The sequence below is a fragment of the Xiphophorus maculatus genome, chromosome 6 (assembly GCF_002775205.1).
Source record: "Xiphophorus maculatus strain JP 163 A chromosome 6, X_maculatus-5.0-male, whole genome shotgun sequence".
Classification (NCBI taxonomy): Eukaryota; Metazoa; Chordata; class Actinopteri; order Cyprinodontiformes; family Poeciliidae; genus Xiphophorus; species Xiphophorus maculatus.
The window spans coordinates 14,818,037-14,836,378 of NC_036448.1; the positions used below are offsets into that span (position 1 = coordinate 14,818,037).

The window sequence follows — 18,342 nt, forward strand, 5'->3', positions numbered from 1 at the left end:
AGACTTCAGGATAAGAGTGTTATTTTTGTTTTGTTACTTGGCTGCTACATGTGCAAAATTGGATCGGAAGCTCAAAAGGCGTTGTTACAGGATTCACAAAAGACATACAAAAACAGCTGATCTTCTTTTAGCTTGAGTTAATAACAGGCCCAAAGTGTGAAAATGGGGACACTTGTCCTTTTTCACTGAAAGAAACTTGAGCACCTCAGATGCGTGTGAAAAACATGTGATAAGTCTGTACTTCAGAGAAGAAATGATTGTATCTAATTGTTCTCCTTCTGCTTACTTGGAACTGTTGAAAAGCTGGTTGATTAAACATCAGCATGAAATCTCTTTTTTGGAACTGAAGTGATTTTTACTCCATTTTCAGGTTGCAATTTGAAAATATCCCTTCTCTCTTGCACAGTTCCAACTCCCACAGCCCATCTCCTCCCAGCAGCTCCAACGCCTACAGTCTGCTGAGCTCGGAGCAGGACAACCCTTCAACCAGCGGCTGCAGGTTAGTTCAGTGACCACCGCTGCTGTCAGGATCAAGATCTTTATTTAGTCTGTTTGTAAGAGTCCCTTTTCATTAGTGCTATGAGTGACTCTTGGTTGTTTACTTGTCCTTCTTGCAGTAGTCAGGAGTCTGCGAAAGCCAAGAACCAGAAGGAGGTGATTAAAACGCTGAAGGAGCTCAAACTCCACGTGCCAGCTGACAAGCAGCACAACAGCAAGTCGACCACACTGAGCGCGCTGAAATATGCCCTGCGCTGTGTGAAGCAAGTGGAAGGTTTGTTGCAAATAACAGCCTCTCTGCTTTCTTTGTGCTTTCCGATTGTTTTTATCAGCAATTTCTATTTGCCTTTATGAGTTTTTATAGTTCTTTTTTCGAGTAATTCACTGTACGTTAATGAGTAAACACAGGAATGCAGCCATTATTCATTCATTAAGACTGTCTTTTCTAAAGTGTTCAACTGAGAAAAAGGTAATACTATAATTTTGAGCATCGTTTTCACATAGTAACAGAGGTAATGGCTTGTAAAATTGGCAGAAATTTTACAGGCCATTACTGTATATAATGTACAGTATCAATTACATGCTGATACTGTACATTATATACAGTATAATATATATACTGTATATGTTACAGTATATATACATGCATATGTCATGCATGTTTATAGATATGTATTCAGTGTAGGTGTTCAGTAGTACAGTTCTTCAGTTATTAAACATTTGATCATTTTCATTATTAAAAAATGTCCTTGGCATCAGTGTCGTGGGCGTCTTGGAAGACAATCCTCTCTGTGTTGTATGTTGACCAAATTTGGACAAAATCACTGCATCTTTTCTCTTTCAGCGAATGAGGAGTACTACCAGATGATGATGGTCAATGACAGTCATCCTTCTGGCCTGGAGGTTTCTTCTTACACCATAGAGGAGATAGACAGCATCACTTCAGAGTACACCCTCAAAAACAACGTAAGACCAAGTCTTTGTTTTTTTTCCCCCAGCTGGTGCACATCACAAGTTTAAGATATATATTTTTTTGGCATCTACAGGACATTTTTGCAGTGGCGGTTTCCCTGAGCACAGGAAAAATCATCTATATATCTGACCAGGCTGCCTCCATCCTCAACTGTAAAAGAGATGCGTTCAAAGACTCTAAGTTTGTGGAGTTTCTGATGCCACAGGATATCAGTGTGTTCTACAGCTTCACCACCCCTTACCGCCTGCCCTCCTGGAGCATGTGCACTGGAGCAGGTACCAAGAGCTACATGTCTCTCTCCAAACCAGTGGCTAAGTTCAGATAATGTTCAATGTATGGATATTATGTTGATGTTTCAGAGACATCAACAAAATACTTTGAAAGTCCATTTATTTTATTATATGTATACAAATCAATTTAGACACAGACATACTGTTTTCTGCATTTTTCCATTTTGTTACATGTGATAGCCACTCAATGTTCTTGAACATATTAAAAATGCCTTTCAAACTTATTGTCCCACACAGAATAGAATAGAATAGAATAGGCTTCTTAGGGCAATTGGTGGTGCAGAACTTTATTTCGGGGTATCAGAATAAAGGGAAAGGAATAAAAATGCATGTTTTTAGATTTTTATTTGCAAAACATTTTGAAAACCGTGTAACATTTCCTCAGCTTGTGGTTGTAACATGACAGAATATGAAAAGGTCAATATAATGTTTTATAATTTAGAAGAACCAGAGGTCTTTGTCCAAAGTGCATGATTAGAGAAAGAATGTCAAGTAAATTGAAGCTTCTAGAGACCAATAGGAAATGAAAATATACATCCATACTTAAGAAAATCTCCAATCTGTCATCTAAATGCTGCAGTGTTAGATTAGGGAAATAAATTATGCATTTGACCTCCTTTCATTTGACCTCCTGCAATGTGTGCAGGGCCAGGTTTCTGAATGTTGCTTTTTGATGCATTTATTCAGACCTGATGCATCTGCTTTTGGCTGCATCCTGTGTGGATCGTGTTCCCTTTGAATTTACAGAAGGTTTTTTTTTCCTGTTTCAGATCCGTCTCCTTCTGACTGTATGCAGGAGAAGTCCTTTTTCTGTCGTATCAGGTGTGTTTTGCATCAGTTCATGCACGTCAGGCCATCTGCTGCTCGTATCTGTGTGTTGGTTTTATTCATGCATTTAATTCCACTGCGGATGTTTCTCATTTTGTATATGACGTCACATTCATGACCTCATATACAAAATGAGGTATATGAGGTTAACCTTCTTCCAGGTTAACCTGGAAGAAGCATTTTTATGGAGAAACAGAAAAAAATAAAAAGAATTGCATTTGTTCAGGTGGTTGGATTTTTCTATTTTTGAAGGTCCAAAATTTAAGTTTTGTTTCTTTTATTTTCCTCCTGTCTGAAGTGAAAATTTGCTCAATACTGCCCCCATGTGTTCTATTTGCAAACTAAGAGTAGATAATTTTATTACATAATTGACTGAAACATGCTGTTTTTTCTTGGGTTAACCCATTGCTAAATTATTGTTCTGATATTCAGTGGCGGTAACGGGTTCGAGGGTGATTTGCGGTACTATCCGTTCCGCATGACCCCTTATCTGATGAAGGTGCAGGATATGGCTCATGATGAAGACCAGTTCTGCTGCCTCCTGCTGGCTGAGAGGGTTCACTCTGGATACGAAGGTAAAAATGCTGCTCTTACCAGAAAATTAGCATGCAAATATCTGAATTATTAGTACTGTTTAGATATCAACAATTTCAATTATTTTCCAAAATCTGCTTGCAGCACCCAGAATTCCACCAGATAAGCGCATTTTCACCACCACACACACTCCAAATTGTGTATTTCAGGATGTGGATGCAAGGTAAGGTTTCAGTGCACTTTGTGTATGTTTACAGTGCCTTGCAAATCTTTTCATGCCTTTGGAAGATTTTCACAATGAGTCGTTTTACAACCAAAACCTTCTACATATTCTTGGGGATTTCATGTGATAGAACAGCACAAAGTATAATCAAGCCAATCTTATTTATAAAGTTCTTTAAAAACAACAAGCACTAACTACAGTTCTGAAAATAGTAAGTATAAAAATAATAAAGACTAACAAAAAAACCCAGACTAAAACTCATGTAAAAGTAATAAGTAAGAATATACAAGGTATACATCAGGAAAACTATAAAAATTACTAAATAAACTGTTCCATGGCTTTGAAGCTGCAAAAGCAAATGCCCTTTGCTTTAAAAGTAGTAAAGTGAAAGGAAAGAAAAGGTTTTAGGTTTGGACTTTAACTGGACCAAGCTTAAGCAAGAATATTCTGAAGTATTTCAGTGTAGCTCTGGCTGTACGTTTAGTGTCATTTTCCTGCACAACAACAAATCTTTAGCAGCTTTGTTGTTGTTCTTTTCTTCTACTTTGTTTTAGTCTATTATGTTGTGGCTGTAATGTGACAAAATATTTTAAAAAAACCCTTAAAGGCCATTTTATATTCCAAATACTAAATATGTAACACTAATAGAGATAATCTTTTCATTCTGTGTGTCAGGGCCGTTCCTCTCCTTGGCTACCTCCCCCAGGACCTCATCGGTACTCCAATTCTTTTCCACCTGCATCCCAACGACAGGCCCGTCATGCTGGCCATTCATAAAAAAAGTGAGTCTACAGATCAAACAGATCTAGCATCAGATATGTGTATGGCGAGATCTGAGTTTTAATTCTTCATATTTTGTATTCCAGTCATACAGTGTGCAGGGCAACCATTCGACCACTCGTCCATCCGCTTCTGTGCTCAAAATGGAGAATACATCGTCCTGGATACCAGCTGGTCCACCTTCGTGAACCCCTGGAGCAGAAAGGTTTCCTTTGTTATCGGGAGGCATAAAGTTCGCATGTGAGTACTGCTCATGTTTTCTGTACAGAAGACAGTTTTTACTGAAGCTCTGTATAGAAAAGTTTTTATCAGATTTTAAACTTTCTTGTAAGTCATTATCTGTTGATGTGTTTTTGCATCAGGGGTCCAATGAATGAGGACATTTTCATGGCTCCGGTCTCATGCACGGGTCACATGAAGAATACGGACTCAGATATCCAGGAAATAACAGAGCAGATTCATCGACTTTTGCTGCAGGTGAAAGAAGATGGCCACCTAACAATACTGTGCAAAAGTCTGCAGATGTTCTTTCAATTCTCTAAAGTAGCCTTGAATAATAGTTCATCAGGCTTTCTGGAGATCTTTAGAAGTTTCTCTTTGGACTTTCAATTGTAATTTTAATCAAGCAGCTAAAGATAATCCAATATAAAAAGTTGAACCTGAGTTCAGGACTTAGGACTTAGGTTTTGTTTCAGATCTTTGCTGGATTTTATGGCTATTTCTTTAAGACTTGGCTTTCAGATACAATTAATCTGTATTAAAAAGTTATTTATTCTTACTTGTCACCCTCAAAATGCTTAAATGTAAGTCGATGACAGTCAAGGAGTTAATAGATCACTAGAAAGTCTGATTCTGGAGCAAATTCTAAATAACGGTATATACTGTAGATTATAGAGATAAAGCAAGCACTATTCCAAAAAGATTAAAACTCAATAATTTGGGTGCAAAAATGACACATTTTGAGAGCATCTCTTTATCTTATTGTTTTAAAACTTTTTCTTCTTCCCTCTCCATCCTTGATCAGCCGGTTCACAACAGTGGGTCGAGTGGTTACAGCAGTCTTAACAGCAATGAGTATCTTCAGGGCATGACCTCCTCCTCTAGTGAGAGCCTGAACAATGGTAAACAAGGAAAAAAACAAGAAAAGGAAGGGGAGCAGAGCAGCAAAAGCAGACCTGTGAGTAAAACTGCACATACCTGTGTGATTTCACAGCACATTTTTTGCTAAATCCCTGAAACCACTTAACTGTAAAGTGAGCTTAGTGAGCAACTCATTAGTACAATTTCTTCCAAAGCGTACTTTTCAGGAAATTTGTAAGGGAATTCATCTTCAGAAGAACCAAGAGCAGCAGATGGCAAAATCAGAACACAAACGAAGCAATACCAGTAAGTCATTTTTGAAATAATCCAGTGATTGTCACATTTACGACTTTATTCAGAAACTAATTTTGGTCTGTTTCTACTAGTGTCAGGACAGAACAGCCAGGCGGTTGTACGTCTCAAAGACTCAGCTCCCCCGATCAACTGGAGGGAGGCCACTGCTGCGGACAGTCGACTCTCTTTTCATGAGGAGCTTGACCTTAACGATCAGACTGCCTACTCCTACCAGCAAATCAGCTGTCTAGACAGTGTTATCAGGTATACAGATAAAAACGGACACTTTGACAAGCCATGGTTTATTCTTCAGAAAACGAAGCTACCTATTGATCATTTTTTTAAAACTGAAGGTTTTTAGTTTACCAAAAAGATTCTCTCAGTAAAACACTTTGAAACATTCTATTGAATCAAAAAGATTCAAGAATTGTGATCTTCTCCGACCTGTTCTAGTCCACACTCCTGCAATGAAACAAAGTGTCAAACATGAACCATCTTAAAAATATGATACTTTGGTTCTCCTTAATAATGCTGTTAACCAGCTCGTGATCATAATATCAGTGTTGTGACTGGCTCCTGCAGGTACTTGGAGAGCTATAATGTTCCTGTCCTCATGAAGAGAAAATGTCAGTCATCCTCCAACACCACCTCCTCTAACTCTGATGAGGACAAACAGAAGAAGTCACATACTGTGCAGATCTCTGAAGGTATGTGCTGCTGCCGACCAACCAATAGATCAGATTTTCTACCTCTCCTAACAACTCAAGAAGTTCTTTTGAGGATTTCACACTCTTTCCTGTGAACTTCTGATTCTCTATCTCTCTGAGCCGTCTCTCAAATGCCGGTGCCTTATCTGCAGCTGTTGTTCTCTGTTCTCTTTGGCAGAACCAACCTTATCGAAGGATCAGTCTCGTATTTCTGCTTTGGATGATCCTCACAAAAAGACCAGTGACCCCGCCACTGCGGTAGTGGGCACTTCGATGCCCCTACCAGTGCCAAACAAACCAGAAAGTGTGGTGTCCATTACCAGCCAATGTAGCTACAGTAGCACTATAGTGCATGTTGGGGACAAGAAACCTCAGCCAGAGTCAGGTACAGTGGAGAGAAAAACCTCCAGCCAGAATCTCTCTATTACTCAACATGTTTAAACTAAACACTTCTGGTGACAAAGACAAAGAATGTCTATATGCTGGTGATGTAATAAGTAATTGTTTTACTTGTTATATCTTATTTCCTCAAAAAGATCCTATCCTCTGGTATCAGTAGTTTTGAAACATTTACATACTACTTTTTTTAGTATGTAAATATCATAACAACAACAAAAAAAGAAAAGATAAAAAGGCATGTTTTTGCAAAGCATCTTAACATGCATGTGTAGATACCACTTACTACAGGAAGACCCTTGGACACAGAAAGACATTTATTTTGTCTTTGTACTTTAGTTTTTACAAGATTTTCCAGGATATACACAGTCTTTGTCACCAGAATTATCTTGACCTTAATCTAAAGACTAAAGCTTCTGTCACACTGTTTCTTATCTTGCCACTTATGTTAGTGTATCTGAAAACGTTTTTTTTAACACGAGTTAAAATGTGAACTAATGAGCAAATGGTGGAAAATTCCTTCATGTCATACATAGGAAGAATTTTTGTTGTTTTTGTTGAACTACAATTGGATGGATGGTGTCTGAGTGTCCCTGCATGGCTATCTAGTTATTAGCTGAATTTAATGGAAAATGGATCCAATCCCCTGCTATATCTACCATTTTAAGCATTTAGCATGCTGATTTGAGTGAATCCTCACCACATAGGCCATCTACAAATTGTAATATGGGATTATTTCCTGTTGTTGGGTTAAATAATTGGATCAATGGGGGCACAGTTATTAGACCTGTTGCCTACGATCTTGAACTTTGCATGTTTTTTGTTATATGCATGGCTTGTTTCCTGGTGCACCAGGTTCCCCATACAGTACAAAAACATTAATTGGACAGACTAAATGGGGATTTAGTCATGCAAAATTGTTTGCCCGTTGACTATATCTGGTTCAGCTACGTACTGAACCAGATACAGCATTATCTAAAAGTCTACATTTAGACAATGCAGACTTTGATTAAATTATTTTACAGTGAACATAGTTTCTTTAGGACAGACACAACATGAGATTTGTGAAACCTTCATTGTATTTGTAAAAACAAAAAATAAGCACAACCACCTTAGATTTATACTACTTTGATTTAGACTTAGACTTTAGATTATGTTTAGTAAAAATCTTGAAACAAAACCTGGACTAATTTTCTGAATGCTGTTTACAGGTGTTTTAAAAATTGTTTGTGATTCATAAAACTTGTGTTTTAATCCATCCATCCATCCATCCATCCATCTGGTCTTTGAACAGGATAGTTGGTGCATGTTTGTTGTGTGTGGGATAAAGGAAAATGGCCTTGCCAAAGGCACCATTCATGCAGGAACCACCACTGACCATAGAAACTCATAGAAAGGCAGATATGCCATAATGTGACAGGAGTATAAAAATCATAAATAACACAATTGGCAGCTCATAAGTTCATACAGTTTTTAATGTTACAGTGCATAGCTAAGTTTAGGGTCAGATAGCCGTGCCACTTCATCCTATTTCTGCATCTTAAAAGGAACTGAGTTGAATGCAGGGAACGTGCATGTAAGTCTGGGTGAAGGCTCAAGCGTTGGGAAGAAATTCAGTCTGGTGGCTTCAGACTTGCTGACTGGTAAATGATCCTGCCCTCTGAAACTTATCACCAGTCATTATCACTCAGCACAATGTAACATGAACAACAAAAATATCAAAATTCACAAAGAGTGCATATGTGCAGCTCTGCAATACTTCTAAAAATCTAAAATAAGATCTTGAAATAAAGTAAATATTGTCACAATTTCATTTTTTTCTTTCTATTGTGCAACAGAAAACCCAAAGTGTGCAGTTGTTTGTGTTTATTTTAACTGAAATGAAACCCAGAGAGAGGTTTCTGCTTTTGTATAATATCCTGACACATCATTTGTTTAGCACTTAATTATAGATTAGAGGTTTGCATATTTAGTACAATAACCACTTGGGTTATCAGTATTGTTGCTTAGATGTCATCTGTCATTTGTGATTTTGGTTATGAGCAGCTAAGTTGTGAAATGTCAGAAAACCTGTTGGCATCTATGTCTGTGCAAGCCTGTTATCGACTCGTCTTTGCTTTGTTTGTCATCATTGCGGATGGTTAATAGTTCCTTCACATAATACAGCAAGTAAACTTTCCTGTCTCATTGTCGTCCATTCAGAGATCACAGAGGATGTACCTGTTGCAGGAGATATGCAAGAATCCAGCCAGAACATCAACACTCCTCGTCCAGTTTCACCTCCTAGTCAGGAGATGGAGTCCTACAAGAAACTGGGTCTGACTAAGCAGGTGCTGGCAGCTCATACGCAGAAGGAGGAGCAGACCTTTCTCTGTCGCATTCGAGAGCTTCGAGGACTCGCTCCCCACAAAGCAAACGGCTCCCCGCCCCCGGACCAACAAAGAGATGAACGCACCTCCACTGGTACCACTAAACAACACAGTTAAATAATGGTTAAATAGCTGTTCAGACTAGTTTTATTCCTCAGCTGAGCAGCAAGTACATGAGGATGATTGAGAGCATTAAGACCCTCCTCCTGGCTCTGATTGGTTGTCACTGACCAATCAGAGCCAGTGGTGTATTTCTACATCACAGTTATTCATCAATTTTTTCTGATTTGTGGTTGTAAAATGAGAAATGGTTCAAGGAATGTGAATATTTTTGCAAGGGTATTTCATTTGCATTCATTCTTTTAATCTGGTAACTTAACCTCCTGAGACCCGGGCTTTTGTTTGATGTGCATTTTTTATGTCTCCTTACTATTTGGGATTAGTATGACCTAATTTTAGTTGAAATTAAATTTTAGCTTTCTATGTGCTCTTGAACTATGTCAAAACCAATGCCCTCATATGAGGACAATGGGTCTGTTTTTGCATATACATTTCTCCTTGTCATTTGGGATCATAAGGACCCAATTGGCCTAAAAATGAAATTTCAGCTTTCTACAATAAGTGGTTATCTCAAAACCCAATGTCCTCAGACGAGGACATTGGGTCTATCTGTGTGACGATAAGACCATTCAATCAATGTTATTATTTACATCTGTGTTTACAAAAATGTAATGTCCTCATATGAGGATGCAGGGTCTCAGGAGGTTAATGTCTTTACAAAACAAACTTCTTATTGGTAAATATTTCAAATTGAAAAATACAAATAGTTGTATTAACCATAAATGATGGCCGGTTATAAAGAGACTCTCCTGATGTCGGTGTTGACAGGTGGGCTGGAGACCAAAGGAGATGTTGATTAATTGGTTAAAATGTAAAAACAAATTTCACATTCAAGTGTCTGAAGCCAAAAATAATGGCTTTTATTCAAATTGCTTTGTTTCTAAACATTTCCTTCGTCAATCTACAGCTGCGCACACTGTTCAGCCCAGAAAGCAAGAAGGTCAGAGACCAGAGCGGACGCCCCGTCGAGGAACACGAAACAAGAAGACCAAAACCAAGAGAGCAAAGCTTCTCACTTCTCCAAGCACTGAGGCTGCCCCTCACAAGGAGCGACAGCCACAGCAGCCCCCTCCTCAACCTCAGACAAACCAGAGCCATATGCAGATCCCAGTATCTCCATCTGATGCCTCACAGCCCGTTTTCCCTGCACCATATCCTGTCATGCTGCCAAGCTACCCAATGCAGATCTACGCAAGAACAGATTCTGCGTTGTCACGCACAGAAGCTCCACCACAAGACTTGGTGAATAATCAGGGTGCCCAACTCCCTTTGTTGTTCCCAGGCACTCAGTCTGTCCCCGTAACCTCTCATATGGTCACACCTATTATGGCTTTTGTGCTGCCCAACTACTTATACCCTTTAATTGGACATCAAGCACCACCGGTGCCAGTGTATCAGGTAGATTCTGGGGGTGTCCCAATGCAAGCGCAGCCATTTGATCAGACTGCTTTCCCAAGCCAGGCCGCCTTTGCAACCCCACCTTTCATTAACAGTCAGAACCAGCTCAACCCAACGTTGGCATCCTACCTGTCTCCACCTTTCTACTTCCCTTCCTCCAACGACACTCCAAAGCCCCCGGCGGAAGGCCGCTCCCGCTCCTCCACACCACAGTCTGGCGAAAGTGAAGGTCAGCCGTCCCCGCCTCTGTTCCAGTCCCGCTGCAGCTCGCCTCTGAACCTGCTGGAGCTGGAGTTCTCTGTGGACAGGCAGGACAACGCGCCTCATGCTTCAGTAGGACAAGGGAGTAACATGGCGGAGAGGGAGAAAGGAGCAAGTGCCAGCAAAGCAAAGGAGAGGGAGATGAAAGAGGTAAACAGATTGAAAGAGAGAGAGGAAAAAGTTCTTTTATGTCATTGTGTTGTCCTCAAGTCTTTCGTTGTTTCTGACTGATGTTCTTCACATGTGGCTTCTGAACATTTCAAAATGATGTCCCCGTAATACATTGAGCTGTATGCCTCGTTTTCCCGTTAGGGCTTTATTCCCCTCACTACCTGGATTCTTAACATATTCCCAGCAATAAACTGACAGAGTTTCTTTTATTTGTTTTGCAATGTGTAAAATCAAGTGAGCTAAGACTCCTTAGATGAATTGTGGCTTTGGGTGTTAATGATACTATTATCCCTTACACCCTTTAGCCCTCTCTCAGTCTACTTGGTCCATCTGGACCCTTGTATTTCCAACCCACATCCTGTGTCTGTGAGCGTTTGTCTTGGGATAAAGTGTGGTCTAGGCTTGGGTCTGGCAGCAATGAGGTAGGCAAATCCTCAGAAAAACTCAACATTCTTCAAATCCCATTCCAATCCATGTCAATTCTAAAAGCTTGTTTTTTATGATCATATGTTACTTGTATCTTAACCTGCAAGGCTTTCATTTTTTCAACAGATAGCTAAGATTGAAAGTATTAAAAGCAAAAATAGTAAAAAAAAAAAAAAAAACTGTAAGTTAAATTCAGCTATACTTAGACTTTATAACTTTTCTTTCTGTAAACTGACTGTGAAATACAGTCTAAGCTCAATTTAAATCCGAAGCACAGAGCTTTACAGAAATGTTCACAAACATCCATGTTTTGTTTTTGATTGGGAATTTGTATAAATTTCGAGTAAAATGATAGATGCTTTTAAAATTGCTTTATGCAGATGTTTTTAGCATATGATCAGTGTGGAGGATTTACCCAGAAAAAGGTCTGCGTGGGAGGTTGTCCATTTCACCAGGAGCTTTTGCATGAAATCTATTGGTCAGAATGTGCTGACGATTTTGAATTTGTTTATTTTTTGCCACTTCGGTAAGGAAAATGCATCTGTGGATTGAACAGAAAGTGGATGACAAAACAGTATTGATCACTTTCCAATTTAAGCTCAGAGCAAATATACACTCCAAATAATGGTCCGTCTGTACGAGCTAACTATAAAATGTATTCTTCCTATCAACATGGATTTTTAATTAGATGTGTCCAGCAGTGATGTCATCTCAGTTGAGTCTGCTGTCTTTGCAATCAAATCAAAATGTCACCACCTCTTTATTTTCTGAAACTTTTCAATGATGAAGTGTCACCATGCGAAACACTGAATGCATGGTGTTCATATTATTAGCTAATATTTATTGCAATCCAAGCAGTTCTTTGGAATATGCTATCAGATTCAGTGACGCTTTGATAATGATGAATTTGCGGTATACTGTACAGCACTAATTCAGTTTCGCTGTGTGACCTTGGTCTTTCCTTTCCATCCACTTTAGAAATGAGTAAACACTAAATGTACATTAACAAAATCCCTTTCATGTTCTTACAGTTACACCTGTCTCTGTGCATTAAAGAGACTCTACATAGATTAAAAAAGTGTAATTGGAGTGGCAAAATCTCCGCTCTTTTTTTAAAAAAAAGGATAAATGGCCATGGTATAAAAGACCAATTGAGATGGCGACGCCATGGTCGAGCAGAAACTTATTCCCAATACTGAGAGTTAGAGCATTATTAATATCAGTGCTGTAATATCTGTGTTTTTTTGCAGAGGAGTGATGAAGGTAACAACAGTGATGTCATCTCAACATCCAGCGACATGCTGGACATCATCCTTCAAGAGGACTCCTGCTCAGCCACCTCCGGCTCCATGGGCTCTGGCTCCAACGGCTTTGGGACTTCAGCAAGCAGAATGACCAAGAGCAGGACGTCAGCCAGCAGCGCCTCGGCCAGTGGGGCATCAGGCAGTTTTTCAGGTCGGCATTCAAACGTCAGCTTCAAAGAATCTCAAACAAAAACACATTTTTTTTCACCCTCTGCCGGGGAGGTTGCTAAAACGATTGCAGCATACAGAGAATAAAACATTAAAGTCAACATAAGGGTTTTTTTTAATGATTAACTCGTTTGTCATAAAAATATGTGGTGCTTGGCTTTTTTTTCCAGGAAGCAACAACAGCAGTAAATACTTTGGCAGTGTGGACTCATCGCAGAGCAGCCAGAAGCACAAAGGCCTCCGTAGGAGCAGTGAGGAAAGACCAGCGGAGACAGGGCTCCTCAAGTGTGTCCTGCAGGACCCCGTCTGGCTGCTGAAGGCCAACACAGATGAGAAAGTCATGATGACCTATGAACTGCCCTCGCGGTGAGTCGAAGGACATGCGCAGCCAGCGAGGAGTAGGAAGGAGGTTTTTGTTATCACTGTGGTTTGAAACTTAAACAGCTTTTGGTTGGATCAGAAATGCAACGAAACATTCAAACATTTTAATGTCTTCTTTGTGGTTTAGTTCTTGAATGATTATAGCAAAAGATGTATCCAGGTAACAGAAAGTCACAAATGCATACCAGGTGCCTTCTATAATGTTGTAGGAGGAGACTGATTGTTGTCCTGTTGGTGGTTGTATAAAACATTAACATCAGGAGACCAATTATTGTGGCACTGATCATTTTTGTTTAAAAAAGAGCTATTTCAAATATGTTGTACAGGGTTTTTCAAACATCATAGGTTTATTTTTGCTTTACACACAGAAATTAAATTATTCAACAAAAAAAGTCATTATTATTGAAATTATTACCCCTTTCAAGAACTGACCTTTTTGCACAAACCACTGTTGTGTCATGATGTGTGTGAAGTTATAATAGATGGGTTTTAGTATAAAGACCAGACTAACGGTTGGCAAAGACCAACCGTTAGTCTGGTCTTTACCTGATGCTTTTCATTGGATAAAGTATCAGGTAAAGAACTAAACAAACTGGTCTGAACTTGAGAAAAAGATGACTATTGATGTACAATAAGCAGTAGGAGAAACAATTGTCACCTTGTTTCCAAATGTCAAGAATTAGAGTGAGAAGTTTAATATAGAAATGCATAGAAAAGAGAGCACAAGAGCAGCCTGGCAGAGGCAGGAAGCAAAAGATTTAAAAGACCCTGGAAAGAGAACTAGCGAGAGATGTCAGTAACAACTGCCAAGACACAAAGCAATGGTCAGGAATTGTTGTCATAAATATGTTGAATAGATCTCTGCAAAGAAATGGATTGAAAGGGTACAATAACACTCTACTTTTGCAAACAAAACGTGACAACACTATGTTTTTGCTGATGAAGGACTATCTCCAGACAATTAAAGTGAGCTCCACTGACTGACCTGCACATAGACCTGACTTGAATCCCCTGAAAGTATGCAGAGTGAACTGAAGATGAAGGTCAAGCCAAAAGGCCATTCAATCTAACACTGAAAGAACTGCTAAAGAAGAACAGGCTGGGATCCCTAAGGAGAATAAATGTATTTCTTTTTCTTATTTCTAAGGGCAAATTAACAATACAGACTCAGCGAAAATAAATAAGGGAAGTCTACAAAAACTTTGTTCAAAAGTTATAGCTTTCTTCAAACAATTACATTTTCATGTTAACTTTATCCACTAAGCTTTTGACTTCTATCAGACCCTGACAGCCCAGACATTTCAGAGTTGTCACCTTTTACAGAAATATTCTAAATATTGACCACGTCCTAATTAAACTGTGTTTTTACTTCTTTCTTCACAAGAGCTGCAGATATGATATGTCAATAATAAAATGACGTCATATACCTTATACATTTACACTCTATTATTACAGTGTTTAATTTAAAGTAGGACATGAATCTGATTAACATGGAACCAGTTCTGTTCATAGCATCCCTCTCTGTCCAGTAGTGAAAACTTTAGATTTAAAGAAATTTGAATCATTTAAAACCTGCTGTAGAGATATTAGTTTACCAGTAGAGGGCGCCCCAATGTTAATGCTGACATTGGTTCAATGATCCTCATAATGAGAGACATCAAATTTTGTTGGTTTTCACTGCAGGGAGGTTTCAGCAACTTACACACTTATGACAAAAGTGGGATTCTGATATTTTGAGTGTTTTAAGTTGTTCATGATTTTATGTTTTCTTATGTCAACTTCCCTTGTAATAATTATGTGTGTGTATTCCTGAGTTGATCTACAACACATGGTGAAAAAACTTAAGCCACTGAAGGCTTTTGGATAATGTTACAAATAAAAATGTAATGTATGAAATAAATCTGTAATTCAAAACAGGTGATGTCAGTAAATATTTGTAATGATTCCTTAGTATAAATGTATCAACAAAAGAAGATTGTTACTGAATAAATGTATGCCGCAAAAATATGCAGAGGTTCCCTTTGGTGTTTCAGTACATCCATTAGAAGTTTTTTGACTATATTAGATGAAATGTATATGAAATGACACTCTACATTATAGTAACTATACATGTCAAAGAGTAAAGGACAGATTGAAGTAGAATATCTACATCCCTAATCTTCTGACCATCAAATGATTCTGTGTGGTTAAGGATTTAGTTTGTGACATTATACAGCAAAACAATGCAGGATTACATTCCACAAATGCCAGCTTTAGCGGTTCGCATCTGCAACAACTAAAAGCTGTTATATTAATGTCATCTAGAGGGAGCGCTAAGTTCTCTACGCTAAGAAGCCTCTGTCATGAACCATAAGAAATGGAAATAGTCTATTCCAACTAGACCTTTTTTGTTTGTTTTTCACAGAATGAGCACAATATGTAACTTAACGATTCTCTGATGTCTTTTACTTATTCAAAGTTTACTTAATCTTCAGCTTTAATGCACCCGTTAAAGCAGATCTATACGAATTTTTATATATGTTGACAAGAAAGTTGCCACTGTCTATAAATAAGAGAAAACCGAAGAATGATTGTTTACCCAACTTTTGCAACTTTTTAAAACATTTTTGTGTGTCTTCCAGGGACATTGACAGAGTGCTGGAAGAAGACAATGAGAAGATAAGGGTGCTGCAGCAGTGCCAGCCCCACTTTTCTGTGGACCAGAAGAAGGAGCTGTGCGAAGTCCACCCCTGGATAGAGAAGGGAGAGTTACCCAAAGCCATCAACGTTGAGGTAGAAAAAAACCTTCTGTTTCATTTTAACACATACTGCTCCTATTGGCATAACTTTGAAAAACTTTTATAAATTTTTTTTTTACTACTTTTCCTGTCGCAATATGGTTCCAACTTGTAGTTTGTGGTAGTTATAGTCATTTCTATGATGTAAATTGAGAAACATAAGAAGAAAAAAAAAAGTCAAATGCAAAGCAATACAATAAAAGAGCTGAAAGCTGAAACTTAGGCATTGATGCATAAAACAACGATTATTATGAGCCTTTCCTGTATTTATATGTTTTGTGTCTCTAAACTTCACTCCTTAATTTAGGATTTAAACACATTTGTGATTTCTAGGGATGCACCTGGTGTGACAACACCTCAGAGACTGCAGCAACAGTTGGAGCAGAAGACCAGCCAGATTTGGGACTGGGTGATACAGAGACCGGAGAGGACTGCTGCCCAGAGAGGCTCAGAGGCGAACCTTTAACCTCTGCCATGGTCTCCTGTCACTCGGGTCCTCCTTCAAGCTGCAGCCCACGGGCAGAAGAAGCAAATCAGCAAGAGTTTTAAAGAAACTGCTGCTCTGCTGTAAAGAAGAAGCTGCCTTAGATGAGCCGTTTTGCTCTGCGTTGCAGTACAATCTGTGCATTTGTAAAATGTGAACGTCTGTGGTGATTAATTTCGTTTTATTTTTAGCTGCATCAGGCAGGGTTGCTTAGTTGCTTCTGGGATAAAGGCCGAGCTTTGTGACTTCGTGTGTTTAATGATTTGCCTTCTTTCGCATATCGCAGTGTGGCACCTTGAAAGAATTTCATGCACTGATGTAGGAGATAAAACATGTGACAAGGAAACAGAACAATGTTCATAATCATGCTCAAAGCATGACAACAGATGCCAAGCAAACAGATGCCAGACTGTGAGACAGTTAATGACATCAGTATTTCAGGATATTTTCCCAGTTAAGTTAGGTGAGGTGAAAAAAATTTGGATTTTTGTTGGGTTTTTTTGCAACAAGCTGTTGTTATTCATTCTCATAAGGTACTGGATGAGCATATGTGCACTTTTCTGGTGCTAAAAGGAAGAATTATTGGTATTCCTTAGCAGCTACAATTGCTCAAACTCATTTTTGGGACTGGGAAATTCAAACCTGTTAAGCTATCCATCATTTCAGTCCCTTCTTCCCCACATAAAAACATGCTCTGATTCTTGCCTTTAGTGGAGTAACATGCGGTCCACCAAACCTGACATAAAGGCCAGTTATTCATAATATATTTTATCTTATTTGGTTATTTAAGAAGCTCCAGGCAGAATGTCAGCCTGGTTTGGTTTTTATTGATTGTTTATCTGGCACTCCGTACATTATTGAAGCTGAGAGCAAGCTGGTAGTAAAATGAGAATAATGGGAGGAAAATGTGCAATATTTCCTTCTGAAATGCCATAAAGTAGAAACCATATCCCACATAATAAAAGCACATGCAATCCTGCAGTATTTATTAAGCTGATCAGAATATTTTAACAGGATATGACTGAGCATGTGCATAATGCTGCTTTTACTCGGTTGTAGTGTTTCAAAAATATTTTGTTTTTCTTCGGAGCCAGGTGTTACCAAACTATGCTTGATGTGGGTTCGGCATATTTTAGTTATTTGTATCTTATGAAATGCATCAGTTGTTTCAGATGTGAAATTCTTATTTCTTTGCACTCGTTAACCTTTGAAAAAGTCTTTGAGTATATATATACTGTATATATATGTATATATTTTGCATACATGCTTTTTGAATGCATTTTTTAGAAAAAAAAAAACTAAATTAAAAAACAGACAGGACCAAGAAGACTAATGCTGACTGCAAATCAGAAAGGGAAAAATAACTCTGTGGTTGTTTACAGTGGATAAGGTTGGTAGAGTAAGAGATGACACCAGCTCATTATAAGCCAAAAACCTGAAATGTTTGTTATTATTTTAGAAACTTAAGATGCCTGGAGTTTTTTATGTTATAATTTCACCTGACAATCCATGCTATTTCTCTGTAACTTTTCTGAATGTGTCATTAGTCTGTCTGCTATTTCAGCAGGCTTATCAAGCACCTTTCTTTTTCGTGTCCTTATTTTTTTCTTGGTTCAATGAAAATAAAAATTTTCTTGACATAAAATGTTTAATTTGAAAACAACATTGTTTTGCATATTACCTACGTCACTTTCACATCCACATATAATTTCCCTTTGTTTATTTCCCTGTATACACATTTTGTTTGTGTGGCATTGATAAAACAGTAAAACTTTTGTTATAATTAAAAGATTGATAGATTTAGTTAGATACCAGGGCTGGTTCTCCAAGCAAATTCAGTACAATAGAAGACTGCAGGACGCTAAAGAAAACCTCTGAAG

At 38.4% G+C, this 18,342-nt stretch overlaps 1 protein-coding gene across 5 annotated transcripts in view; it reads left to right on the plus strand.

The window, feature by feature from the left end:
* The window catches only part of LOC102220757 (period circadian protein homolog 2-like), a 31,628-nt gene extending 13,526 nt beyond the window's left edge, over positions 1–18,102 (plus strand). For 3 of the 5 annotated variants that reach the window (XM_023335515.1, XM_023335516.1, XM_023335517.1), the window contains 22 exons: positions 407–499; positions 618–772; positions 1,343–1,464; positions 1,545–1,746; positions 2,532–2,583; positions 3,022–3,164; positions 3,268–3,346; positions 4,022–4,128; positions 4,213–4,366; positions 4,489–4,603; positions 5,151–5,303; positions 5,422–5,512; positions 5,593–5,764; positions 6,083–6,207; positions 6,386–6,592; positions 8,806–9,066; positions 10,000–10,901; positions 11,228–11,344; positions 12,599–12,803; positions 12,991–13,186; positions 15,823–15,973; positions 16,312–18,102. In XM_023335515.1, the coding sequence (XP_023191283.1) occupies positions 407–499; positions 618–772; positions 1,343–1,464; positions 1,545–1,746; positions 2,532–2,583; positions 3,022–3,164; positions 3,268–3,346; positions 4,022–4,128; positions 4,213–4,366; positions 4,489–4,603; positions 5,151–5,303; positions 5,422–5,512; positions 5,593–5,764; positions 6,083–6,207; positions 6,386–6,592; positions 8,806–9,066; positions 10,000–10,901; positions 11,228–11,344; positions 12,599–12,803; positions 12,991–13,186; positions 15,823–15,973; positions 16,312–16,527 (4,018 nt within the window). In that variant the 3' untranslated portion in view covers positions 16,528–18,102. The remainder of the gene's footprint in view (positions 1–406; positions 500–617; positions 773–1,342; positions 1,465–1,544; positions 1,747–2,531; positions 2,584–3,021; positions 3,165–3,267; positions 3,347–4,021; positions 4,129–4,212; positions 4,367–4,488; positions 4,604–5,150; positions 5,304–5,421; positions 5,513–5,592; positions 5,765–6,082; positions 6,208–6,385; positions 6,593–8,805; positions 9,067–9,999; positions 10,902–11,227; positions 11,345–12,598; positions 12,804–12,990; positions 13,187–15,822; positions 15,974–16,311) is intronic. The other 2 variants (XM_023335518.1, XM_023335519.1) reach the window with 2 other exon arrangements.
* Positions 18,103–18,342: the final 240 nt, after the last annotated feature.